The 13,913-nt window shown below is 38.5% G+C and overlaps 1 protein-coding gene across 1 annotated transcript in view; it reads right to left on the reverse strand.

The window, feature by feature from the left end:
• Positions 1–544: 544 nt before the first annotated feature.
• The window catches only part of LOC127226405 (doublecortin domain-containing protein 1-like), a gene marked incomplete at its 3' end in the record, with an annotated part of 193,071 nt that continues 179,702 nt past the window's right edge, over positions 545–13,913 (reverse strand). Inside the window, exons 14-16 of the mRNA XM_051190417.1 lie at positions 5,808–5,985; positions 5,049–5,244; positions 545–657 (exon numbers count right to left, since the gene is read on the reverse strand). Coding sequence (XP_051046374.1) covers positions 545–657; positions 5,049–5,244; positions 5,808–5,985 — 487 coding nt within the window. The remainder of the gene's footprint in view (positions 658–5,048; positions 5,245–5,807; positions 5,986–13,913) is intronic.

Below are 13,913 nucleotides of genomic sequence, written 5' to 3' on the forward strand. Positions count from 1 at the left end.
CTAGTCTTCAGGGATCAGAAACACCTGTTTCTTAGTAAATTGCATTTTCTAATGAGTGTAATAATTGCAAGATCCAGATTAACTTTCAAATGAGAATACTGTGTTGTTTATTTTTTAAATTGTCAGTGAAAAACATGAAACAAAATGTAGACCAGACCTTTGTATTTCAGCCCAAATATTCTTCTCAGTACAGTATGCACCAAGTGTCTATATTAAATTTTTTATAACCTGTGTTGATTATTGGCCTATTTTATATTCATTTAAATATGGTATTCGAGTCTTAATCTTGGGGGAAATGCTATAAATAGAATTTTAAAACCCAGTAACAGCTGCCAATATTTTGATACATTTCCTTCAAATTACTCACCCATCCACCTATCTGTGTCTGACTTTACCTTCATCAGTGTAAAATACGAATGACAGGAAACATATTTTACAATTCACTCCTTTTTGTTAGTGAGACATTAAAGTACATTTTTTAATGAAAAACCATCAAAGTACTTTTAAATGTCTGGTCTCTTCAAAGAATGAAGTGCACGCCAACCTGAGTCATGAAGACAAACGTCAATGCAGTCCATGGCAGCTGCTTGCTTCCCTGGGAAGGGAAGGGGCTGCTCGTGGGTGTAGCAGCAGAGACCCTCACTGCTCACAAAGTCACTAGTGGGAAAAGAACAAAGGCCCTCCCAATGCCACTAACACAGATGTGCCCAAAGGCACACTGTCAGAAACAGTTAAGTTGACAGCTACTCACAGTTCATTATTCTCCTCTCACAGGTCACTGGGTGACAAGCTGGGGCAGCATGCTTTGTTGGCGGCCCCACTCTTTCCCACCCCATTCGATCTAAATACTGCTAAGGGGGTCCTGTGGCCAAACTAATGCAAACAAACACATTCCAGATACTTAAAGAAGACAACTACATTTATTTTCTTTTGTACTAAGCTTGGAGTCAAATGTGTACACAACACAAAAATATTTTGCTACCATGTCAGTCACCAGATCAAACAAGAAAATATGTCCTACATAAACCAGTTAGTATCCTGAATTAGGACCTCTTACGGTAAGAGAGTTCTCTTTTCAACGAAAAGATTTTTCCCATGTTACAACTCTAAAGATGATCAATAATCAGACATGTCTCTGAATGCTGGAAATGTGAATTAATTAAAATGACCCCGTAGGAGGGAGGACAGAGTTCTTGGTTATTGTTTTTGATTGTGTGGTGCTATGGGGTGGAAGAGCATGTGAGTTTTAAGAATAAAATTCAGAAAAACCGGACCAAGCAAAAAAAGAAACAGTTTATTTCAGTTTTTAAGAAACAACTCACATATTGGCATGGCTTAAATAAGTAAAGGTGGTGAGGAAAAGGGTTGTCTAGAGAGCCACACATATTTGCGCTTGAATCCTACTCTCTGTAATGAAGATATTATACTATGCCTCAAAAATGCATTACGTAGAAACTTTAAATTTGTTCTGTATATTCAATGACTTTGAAAGTAGTAATATTGCCAGGTTATGAGATCAGCAAAGCAAATCAATCACTCTTGATGCTATAAGAATAAATATGTAGAACAGCGGTGGCTACATGGTAAGTAGCCACCAAACAGTGTCTATTAGTTTCTTATCATGAAATTTATGTATACAAAGCTAAATCACTAAAGCATGAAATATCTATGACAAGTTATAGTTACATGATCAGGAAAGGACTTTCGAAAATTATTGACTTCCAGGTTAGGCCTCTGTAAATCAGGGCATCAGACTACAGACCTACAATGTCAGATGCAACAGGAAGTCGGGAATTTAGTCATTTAATGATTTCTGTCTCTTATTTAGTCTTTGTGGAAAACTATTCCTTTCATCCTTTCCTTTCCAAATTACTCTACTTTATTCAAAAATCCCCACTTCAAGATACCTAGTTCAAATACCAATCTTGTCTGAAGAGCTGAGATATGGAATGACTTCTATTACAAGAGTATGAATGGTTAAGCCGTTTATGACAGATGTTGAGAGCAGGATTTGGAGGATGATTATCCTGCCTTACTGAGAACCCTTATTCAAAACAGTAAATCTCTTCTGTTTCAGTAGTCTCATCAGTAAAACATAGATAAATTCCCTGCTTACTGACTGTATAAATTATTGGATGATAATGCATGTACAGAACTAGATAAGGTCACAAATTCTATTATCTGATACTCCGGACCAATCTCCCTTTCTTTCTACAAGCCGACTATTGTGGCTCCCACCTTCCATCCTTCTAAGTGATATAAAGCTAGATTTTCCCATTTTTCCCAGCTCAGGTAATTTTATACCATTCCTTTATTATCTGCATTGAGTTTTGCTTTCATTGAATTAACATTAAGAAAAGCATGCATGACTCTCTCTCTCTCTCTCTCTATATATATATGTATATATATATATACATAAGCATATACTTATATGTTTACATGTAAATTATAAAATATGTTTATATTTTTGTGTATGTACGTGTGTATGTATGTACATATATACCACAATATAATACATTGATTCTTATATTTGTAATACACACATATCTAACAAGACAATCTAAGATTCAAAGTCATTAAATTCCGCACCACATTCTATTCTAATTTTTCCACAGTTCCTTCCAACGTGAGGGGAAAGTAATTACTGTAAGTATTGTACTATTTATTAAAGAGGATTGTGATAAATAACACAAAGATGAACTGGAACTGCATTTGTTGTGGTTCATGGTCAAGGAGAGAGGCAGAAAGTACTGCAATTCTTAGAACAAAAGTGCTAAGCTCTGTGTGATGCCCATGGAGAAAAGGCCCTCGGGCAATTTTTATGAGAAGAAAGTTGCAGATATATTTTACAGTCAATACTTATTGACAAAACCCACAATTCTAAATATAAGAGCTCCAGAAAGTATACAGAACTAAATTCTGAGGTTGGAGAGATAGATGTTCAGCATATAAGGGCTTCTTTGGCTCTCCCAGAGGACTCAAGTTCAATTCCCAGTACCCACATTGGGCAGCTCACTACTGCCTGTAACTCCAGCTCCAAGGGAGTCAATGCCCTCCTTTGGTCTCTGCAGATCCGGTACTCATGTACACACACACACTTAAAAATAAATTTTTTAGAGATAAACCATATATATGTATGTATGTATGTATGTATATATGTTTTCTACACTTCAACACATCTATCGTACCAATATTAAAGTTTAATTTATAAATTAGTCATAATAAAAATTAATAACAACCAGTGAAAAACAACATAATCCAATATAAGTTGTGAATTTGTTACTTCTGGAATTTTCCATTTAAACATTTGGGCTCTGAGTGACCACAGGAGATTCACACTGTGACAACATATGGTGTAGGCACCATAATTTAATGCTTGTTTAAAATTCTTTGTATCCTTACTTGTTTTCAGAACATTTTCAGAGCTACCAAGAGTGAGTGATACTGATTTTCTAGACATTAAAAATTATTTTATCAAATTTAACAATTTCACTATATAATATATCAGCTAATGTGTTTTGTGGCCAGGGAAGGTAAGGCATCACTTTCTATTACTATGCTCCACTAACATCAGTTATCAGATTGTACTCCCTCGGGGAATTCAAAACAACAACAGAGTAAAAGATGGCCAGTCCCTAACCTGTGGTAAACCTCAGAGAAAAATACTTCCAGCCTGGGAAGGCAGGAAGTGTAGATAATGGGTAAATTACCACAAGAGCAGGAATTAGCAAGGAAGAAGAACAAAAATGCTGTAGTAGTGACAGGAACCTGAAAGCAGAAGCAGTATGTTCTTCTAGAGCCCAGGATAAGAACTAAGCCCAAATGATAAAAGACCAAAGGCTCTGCAGGAAAAGACAAAGATGGCTGTGTGAGTCTAGGAAGACAAGCTGATGGTAGCTTCACAGAGCTGTGTCAACTCATCCCCAAGTGTCCTGGTATTGCTGGAGTTCCCCGTTTTAAATGAAAACAGTGAACACTGTTCCCAAGTGTTGCCATAGTGACATGAGAGAGGCACCAAGCGTGCTGTGGAGAGTGGCCAGACCATGTGGGTGCAGCCTGTGCTCATGCCACAGAGCACCACACAGTTGAGAAACTTGGTAATGCTTAAAAACTGAGAACCAGGGAGGACATGTCCTGAAAACTGGACTTTGATGCCTCCCAGGAAACCCTCACAGTAGGAGAAAGTAAGATAGAAAATTGGTATTTGTTTATGAACCTCATCGTCCAAATAACAAATAATCCATTAAAGAAAGTCATTTGAGATGGCTTCTATAATCTAAGAATGTAAATTAGCCTCCAGCTTTATGAAGTTATCAAGTGTTCTTTTTCTATCTGAATTGCTGAATTAAAGTTAGGGGCATCATCAAATTAAATCAACATGTGTGAGAACGAGTTACAGTCATGTGAGTCAACAGTCATTTCAAACAAGTATAAATTTAAATGACAGCTAATACAGTTATTGCCAACCAATAAAACTATGGTTATAACAAATGTTAGTCAGGCTAAGTAATGAGAACATGAAAATTAGTTTTCATTTTCCAACCAGGAATATTTTGGAATTGTTAGCAAATCATGAATGCTACCTTCCCTCTGGTCACGGAAATGGTTAATGTGTTAAGTGTCACTATAGAAGATCATCTAGTAATTTTGGATGCAAGTACAATGCACTCCTTGTAGAAAAAAAAAAAAAACCAAAGAGATTGCCTACATATTTGTCTTTCTTGAAGACCTGTAGGCACTTTCAATTTGGATATATGTTCAGTATTGCCTGTGCTTAATTATGTTATTTATTTCTGTGTGTTTTATTGAGATTCTGGGACTGCAATCCATCTTAAGTATCCTCATAAATGATTATATGCATCAGTCTTCAACAAAATACACATAAATGTCACCTCTCTTCATCAAATGTGACCCTGAAACTACTATGATTAAAAGCCACAGGGCCTTTGAGATATTTCAGCAATCTTCAAGAAATCAGTCTTACATGAAACTGAAGGAAAACGTCGAATGTCATTGAGCAATGAAGCGACACTCAGTCGATGCCCTACCTCTGAGCAGGAGCCTTGGGATGTTTCTCTTCCAGTCTCCTCAGTAGCACTACTGCCAGCTGCTCCGTTTCCTCAAGAGAGCCTTGTGGCGTATCATGAGTATCCGAGGGTTCCGGCAGCTGCTTCAGTAGAGGACTGTTGGTGTGTTTTTGCAAACCCTTGTAATGAGACATAGAAATGGTGCAGTTGATTTTGACTGAGTGAAAATGTTTATGACATATGTTCTCAAAACATAACATTGAGAGACTCCTAGTCTTTGTGTTTTCCTACAGCACAGGATCTTGTACATAGTCACAACAAATAAAGACAACCCTATGTGAAGTATAGGGTATCACCATCTCTTAAATATCTATACAAATGTCTATATAAAATATCTATACAAATAGCATTGAATTTATATAAATATAAATGTGCCTATGAATATTACTGTATGGGGCTGGACAGATGGTTCAGCAGTTAAGAGCCTGACAGTGTTTTCCTAGAGGTCCTGGGTTTGATACCTCACAACCATCCATCACTTCAGTTCTAAGGGATCCAATGTCTTTATCTGGTCTCTACAAGCAATAGGCATACCCACAGTTCATGTATAAACATAAAGCCAAAACACTTACACACAAACTAAATTGAGTCTTTAAAAAAAAGAATATTACAGAATTATGTGACTTAAACAATCAATAGCATTGTCATGAGAATTTGGACTTGTTTCCTGAAAACAATGACTAGAATAGTTTTGTTTTGGTTTTTCTTTTCAAGATATACCTACGACGTCTGTTTCTATCTTGCCTCTGGCCACCACACTGACCTTTTCCACACAGGGTCTACCATGTTCTTGATGAGCTGTGGTCCAGGCTCTATGGTGACTATGGTCCTCTGTTTGGCTCACATCCCTTGGAGCAGTAAGCTCCTCCAGGTAAGTCAGGACAAACTGAGGATAAGCCTAGAAAGAAGGAAAAAGTTGAAAATCATGCCAGCCTAAAATTGGAAACTGAGGAGGATACATTAGTAGTAAAATGATGGTTCAGCTAATAAAATTTGTATTTGGGGTCAAATCACTTTGGTTGACAGTTTTTTTTATTTAACTTATTTGGAGACAGTTTAGCTCTGGGGATTATCTTTATCTTATGCAGCTATGAGAATATTCAGCAGTGGAAGAGTGTGCCCCTTTCTCCACGTCCTCTCCAGCATAAACTGTCTTTGGTGTTTGTAGAGTAAGATGGCATCTCAGAGTTGTTTTGATTTGCATTTCCCTGATGGCTAAGGATGTTGAGCACTTTCTTAAGTGTCTTCCAGTCATTTTAGAGTCTTCCATTGAGAATTCTCTATTTAGTTCTGTACCCCACTTTTTAATTGGATTATTTTGGTGTTTTGGTAATTAGTTTCTTGAGTTCTTTGTATATTTTGGAGATCAGTCCTCTGTCAGATGTGTGGTTGGTGAATATTTTTTTCCCATTCTGTGGGCTGCCATTTTGTATTTTTTGACTATGTCTTTTGCCTTACAGAAGCTTCTCAGTTTCAGAAGGTCAATTGTTGATCTCAGTGTCTGTGCTACTGGTGTTATGTCCAGGAAGCAGTCTCCTATACCAATTAGTTCAAAGGTACCTCCCACTTTCCTCTTTTAAGAGGTCCAGTGTGGCTGGCTTTATGTTGAGGACTGTGTTGGTTAAGTACTTGCAAGCATGAGGACCCAAATGATCCTTAGAACCCATGAAAACACAAAACCCAGGGATGGTGGCAGAGTTGGTAATCCTGGTGCAAGGGAGGTGGCTTTTGATACGCATGTCCCTGGGCTTGGTGGGAGGGTAGCCTATCATTCTTGGTGTTCTCCAGGCCAATGAGAAAATTATCTCAAAAAACAAGGTAAGTAGCTCCTGAGGATCAACACCCAAAGTTGTTCTCTGCCTTCTACACATATACACATGTATACATACATACATATCAAGGTAAGCACTACATGCACACATATACACAAAAATTCAGACATCATAACTACAATTTTCATTTCTATTCTCAAAATATGACTGTGCACATGCATGTACACACACACACACACACACACACTATATATATATATATATAAAATGCAGATGCTGCATGGGTTGTCAGTACTCAATTCGGTTTGACAGCAAACAAGAGAATACAGAATTGGAATGAAACAGCTGTGTGGAAACAGTCTATACATATCAGACGCAGACTAAGCATTAGTCTGTGAACATGGGATGAGAAGACTATGGCAACCCAGATACTGAGAGCCATGATTTATTTATCTAGCAACCACAGAAGCAAACATTTTGGATATATAAATGTAAAAACAGCCTACACAATAAGAATGAGCTGCTGAACCAGCCCACACATGGTGTGCCCTGCTAATTCTCACTTGAGATCATCTGTCATCTGTCCATTGGTCTTCCTATGAACATTGCCACTGGCCAAGTGTGCTTGGACACAAGTTCTTGCCATCAGGGAAGAGGGATGTAGCCCAGATAGAGGTTACGTACACTACATGATCCTCCTGCCCATCAGCAGCTAAGTTTATGTGCACTCTCTACCCATCTCTATCCCCATGCATTTTACTTTGTTTTAAGTTGATGGAGGAAACTGTGGTTTGAGCATTTTAGTTTGGCTTGTACATCTTTGCTGCTCCATGAACTCTAGCTTGCCTTCTAGTATGCCTCTAAGATGTCACTGTATCAGAGGACTGTCCCAAATGACCATAGGTTCATATATGCACTCTCTCCAACAGCCTTAAAATAGTTGCTATTATTGTGCCCATATTAAAGATGAGGTGATAGTCACAACAAAACCTCTGACATGCTCCAGTGTCAGCAGCTTGCCTATTAATCCAGAAAGCCCCAGTGTGCTCTCTCAATTATTACACAAGGTTCTTGTTCCATTTTGTAAAGTGCAGAACTAAAATTCTAACAAAAAACTATCAAGAGGTGTTCAATGAGTAACCAATGGCACTGAGTGTCTTATACCAGCCCTAGAAATAAAATGATATTGAATGACTTTAAACTTAAACTTTCTTAGAAAGTGAGAGAGTAGAGGGTGGAGAGGTAGCCCAAGGTTAAACAAGTAAGCTGAGAAAGAAAGAAGAGATGCAGAAAAAAAAATAAGAGAGAAAAAGATACAAATGAAAACTACAGTGAACAGCATTTCTGTTGGATTAGTCAGTGACTGTCAAAATGTTAAGGGTATATTCCCTCTGAGATAACAGACACATACATACAAGCATGTTCATTGCAGCAACACTGCTCATATCTGTTTAAATGTGGGTCTCTAGTAAATGTTTAAAACTAACATTGATATGATGTAAACATGGAAAGGTGGTCATCCTATGTCATTAAAAGAAAAATTATGATCACAAAGTCATATGTATAGCTGTGTGTTTTTGTATCCAGTTAATTAGTAATTCTGTGATGTCAGTGTTGATAAGAATATTTGAGTAATATGATTGAAAGATGCTTTTGCTTTTTTGTTTGTTAGAGACAGGGTATCCAGGTTAGCCTCACTCCTGCTACATAGCTGAGTCTGGCCTTAAACTCTTGATCTTATCTCCATTTCAAAGGGTTGAAATTGCAAGTAAGTGCCATCAATATGCCTTCTGCTTATACTTTTATTTATATTTTATTCAGATCTAAATTGTTGGAGGCTTTTCTTCAAGAATAACATGCTGTGTTTTACTTAAGTAAGAACCCTGTAATGTGGGAAAACATGCATATAATAACTTCTAGGAATATGCATATAAATAGTTCTGGGAACTAGAATAAAGAAGAATTTGAAAAGACCAATTGTGTTATTACATTTTTATGGTAACCTTTGTTGCAAAGAAATATTAATCTTATATAACTTGGTGATTTAAAAAAAAAAAACAGTTAATTTCTTTAATTTACATGCTTGAAACCGGAAAACCACTCTTGAAACACCTAAAATGTTAGCAATGAAGCTAAAGATTTAAAGGTTTTTGCATGTTATCTTGAAATTTATATCCCACCTATTGTATTACGTTGCTTTTTTTTTAATTAATGTCTTACACCTAATCATAACACTTCAGCTAAAGAAAGCATGTTGAGCAACAAAGAAGGGGATTGTTCTACTGATTCTACAGAAAAATATCACAATCATGGGAGACCACTGTATTTTCAGCATGAGGGACAAAGGAAAGGAAAAGGACAAAATTATCATGCTACCATCCATTTTATAGATAAAGTTGCAGTCCTGATCCCTTCCTATACATATATTTCTTTGGTATAATGTAAATTCACCTAAGTAATACTCCTTTCTTGCTTCATATTTTCTAACTCGTGCCTTTGGCAGTTTTACCTTTCATTGTAAATTACCCTGTAGATTTGTGATGTTACCACCAGCACTCATAATGACAGTGCAGTCTTTTGATGCGTCGGAGTCGTCTCTCAGTATTCTAATCAATGCCACAATGGATATCCTTTAAGGTATGTCAGTGTGCCTCCCACTTCCGGGTGAACAGCTGTAATTGGGGATTCTGAATTAAAGGAATGAGGGGACTTTTTAAAAATAACTTTTACTGTTGCCAAATGGGCCCTGAGAAATAATATACCATTTGAATTTGTCCCTTTGTATAGAGCCTTTCCCGGCTTGCCACCACAGGTCTATGTGACCTAAATTTGGCAGAAGTGTAAATGACCTTGTCAGAGCTACCAAGGCTGCTATTTTCCCCCTTGCCTCATCTTTTCTTGTTGCAACAGTTCACATTATGGATGACACTGTAGGGGGAGGTCACACTGAGATGGACTAACACCTCTGAGCAACAGCAGGTGTGAACATGCTCAGAAGCTGATTTCCCATCTTGATTCAGCCACAGACGTCTGAAGCTCTTGGTTGACATACTGGCCCCATTCTCATGAGGAACTCTGAGTTAAAACTACCCAGTCTCTGCCCCCCCCACTTCCCCTGAGCTCTGGGGGACTTGTCCCTTCCCAGTTCTGTGAGGGACTTTATATGAATCTCTTAGAATACACCTTGTATCCTAGTTCCTCTGGTGGTGTGAATTATAGGCTGGTGATCCTTTGATCTAGGTCTAAAATCCATATATGAGTGAGTACATACTGTGTTCCTCTTTTTGTGACTGGGTTACCTCATTCAGGATGGTTTCTTCAAGTGCCATCCGCTTGCCTGCAAATTTCAAGATACCATTAATTTTTTTCTGCAGAGTAGTATTCCATTGTGTAGATGTGTCACATCTTCATTAACCATTCTTCAATTGAGGGGCGTCTAGGTTGCTTTCAGGTTCTTGCTATTACAAATAGTGCTGCTATGAACATAGTTGAACAGATGCCTTTGTTGCATGGATGTGAATCCTTTGGGTATATGCCTGAGGGGATTGCCGGGTCCTGTGGTAAACCAATTCCCATTTTCCTGAGGAACCGCCATACTGATCTCCAAAATGGCTGTATGAGTTGGCACTCCCACCAGCAGTGGAGGAGTGCTCCCCTTTCTCCATGTCCTCTCCAACATGAGTCATCACTGGTGTTTCTAATTTTAGCCATTCTGGCAGGAGTAAGATGGTATCTCAAAGTTGTTTTGATTTGCATTTCCCTGATAGCTAAGGATGTGGAGCATTTTCTTAAGTGTCTTTCAGCCTTTTTGATTTCCTCTATTGGGAATTCTTTCTTCAGTTCTGTACCCCATTTTTTAATAGGGTTATTTGGTGTTTTCTTGACTAGTTTCTTGAGTTCTTTGTAAATTTTGGAGATCATCCCTTTGTCGGATATAGGATTGGTGAAAATCTTTTCCCAGTCTGTGGGCTGCCATTTGGTCTTGTCCACTGTGTCCTTTGCCTTACAGAAGCTTCTAAGTTTGAAGAGGTCCCATTTATTAATTGTTTCTCTCAGTGTCTGTGCCCCTGGAGTTATGTTCAGGAAGCGGTCTCCTATACCAATTTGTTCAAGGGTAGCTCCTACTTTCTCTTCTAAGAGGTTCAATGTCGCTGGATTGATGTTGAGGTCTTTGATCCATTTGGACTTGAGTTTTGTGCATGGCATCAGACATGGGTCTATCTGCAGTCTTCTACACACCCTCATCCAATTGTGCCAGCACCATTTGTCTTCTCCCCAATGTATAATTTTAGCTGTTTTGTCGAAAATCAGGTGTTCATAGGTGTGTGGGTTAATATCAGGATTTTCAATTCAATTCCATTGGTCTACCTGTCTATTTTTATGCCAATATCAGGCTGTTTTCAGAGAAGTAGGTGAAAACGAGGGGGAGAAAAGGAAAACATGTGTGACCAGGAAGATTGAGCCTGGTTAGGAATAGAAGACAGGAAAGAGAGAGAGAAAGAGAGAGAGAGAGACAGAGACAGACAGAGACAGAGAACATAAAAGAGGGAGCCATTATTGGTTTGAAGATAAAATTGAACACAAAGAAAGGTCTAGAGAACTACAAGACTGCTCCCAACTAACAATTTGAGCTTCCGTGGAAAGGCTATCATAAATGCCCTTCCCAGAGAGTGAGATCAACAACTAACTTATCCATGGAGCCCTCAACTAATGCCTTTTGGAAACAGGAGCAAACACCCATACATAAACACTGAGTCGAACTAGAACCCAGAAACAGATGGAGAGGACAAGACCAGGTGGCAGAAACACATACAGACAGCTTACCTGAACAAGGAGGAGCTAACGGCCACTAGACTGATAGCTGGGAAGCCAGCATGGGACTGACTCAGGCCCTCCTGAATATGGGTCTCAGCCAGAAGGACTGAACAGTCTAAGAGACCTCAGACAGTGGAGCCAGGATGTATCCCTGGTGCACAAAAGGACTTTGCGAACACATCCCCCATGGAGGGATAACTGCCTTAATCTAGAGACAAGAGAGAAGCCCTAGTCCCTACTTCACATGACCTGTCAGATCTACATGACCCCAACTGGATGGCATTCCCCTACATATGGAATTGGGGTGGTGGGATGGGAGGGAGGGTGGTTAGAGTGCATGTGAGAGGGCAGAGAGGGTAAAAGGGAGTGAAGGAGGGAGGGAAGGAGGGAGGGAGGGAAGGAGGGAGGGAGAGGGAACTGGGATCGACATGTAAAATAATAAATTAAATTTAAAAAATGCTTTGACTACAAAATTTAAGTTCAAGGACAAGTTACTGGGGAAAAGGATTTCTATTTTTGTTTCCACAGAAAATGAAAAGATGTGGATTCCTTCCAGACTAATGTGGTTTGATCAAGCCAGACCGCCTGAAACAGAGTATGAGATGATCCTACATTCAAAACAGCTGGACAAAGCAGCCTTACAGACTACAGCCAGGATTTCTGAATCTTCTTCGAATCCCCCATGACAGCGCCCCTTACCAGCAGGAAGTAGTTTGGAAAGAACAACGCCCAAATTCCCAAATATTGTGTATAAATGTTTGTTTTCATTTAAATGGACTTTATTATATAAAATAAATTTTAAAAAATTAAAAAAAAAAAGTCCAGTGAGGGACTGGAGAGATGGCTTAGTGAGTAAGAACATTGACTGTCCTTCCAAAGGACCCAGGTTAGATTCTCAGTACCCACAAGGTGGCTCATAACCACCTATAATGCCAGTTCCAACACCCTCTTTTGGCTTCCCTGGACAGTGGGAATGCCTGAAGTGCACAGACATACATGCAGGCAATGTATGCTACTGCTGCTGCTGCTGCTGCTGAGAACTACAGTGAAGCCACTTTGGATTCCCAGCCAATGAATCCATGAGTGTTTGTTGTTTGAAGTTTCTGTGCTTTGGAGGTACGTTACTACATACAGTAGAAAGCTAATGCTAATCAGAGGTGAGCATTATGTGCCTACAATGCCTTCATCAGACTGGAGAGTCCCAGGCTTATATTGCTCTCATCAGAGGAGGGTCCCCACTGAACTATCTGACAGTTGTTGACTTCTTACTGAGCCAAATCACATGCTTTATTTGGCTTGGCTCTTTTAATTTTTCTTCTGATGTGTTTTGTTTTCATGCCCTTTGACCTTTTTTTCTATCAAAGGGTTTAAACTTTCCTGTTGAAATGCCAACCTTACTCAATAGTATTATATTATCTCACCCTCTGATGTTGATGTTGCAAAGATTTTTTCATATTTCCTTATTCACTATTTACCTTTTGTGTTTTGTTTTGTTAAGATGGCATCTCTCTATGTAGCCCGAGCTGCCCTGGAACGCTCCACGTACACCAGGCTGGCCTTGAACTTACAGAGTTGCACCTGTCTCTGCCTCTCAAGTACTGGTATTAAAGACATGTGCCACCATGCCGAGCTTCCTTATTTACTTTTTGCTTAAGCTACTATTAGCTTGGGAGTTCTTAATTTCACACATGCCCAAAGGCGGTCTTCTCTTAAACAGATTCTGTCTTTATTTCTATGCTTCCAAAATCACACACTTATCATTACACTGAGTTAGATGATTTAATGTACATTTTCTTCTATATGAGTGATCAAATTTAAGTATTTAGCTTAGCTGTAGTTGGTCAAATATCTATGAAACATGATTTTATTAGGTTTTGCAAGTGAATAAAGAAATAGTTGACATAAAAAGAAAACAGTTATCCAAGTAAAAACAACACAGTAAAATGCAATAAATGTATTTAAATTTTCCTGTTATTATCATTATTAGCTGCAAATTACCAATTAGCTGTTCTAAGCCAGTATCTGTGCCAAATGCTCACAATGCTAGCATTAATATCTACACTTTGCAGATGAAGAATGTGAAGCTCAGAAAGGTTAGGTGATTTGCCTAAGGCCACACAGCTAGTAAGTGTTGGAGCCAAGATACATTTATAGTGTCCTATAGCAGCAATTCCATCCTTAAAAAAAAAAAAAAAAAAAAAAAAAAAAAAAAAAAAAACCCAACTAAATCGCATGAGCA

Source organism: Phodopus roborovskii, unplaced genomic scaffold (assembly GCF_943737965.1).
Source record: "Phodopus roborovskii unplaced genomic scaffold, PHOROB, whole genome shotgun sequence".
NCBI classification, from domain to species: domain Eukaryota; kingdom Metazoa; phylum Chordata; class Mammalia; order Rodentia; family Cricetidae; genus Phodopus; species Phodopus roborovskii.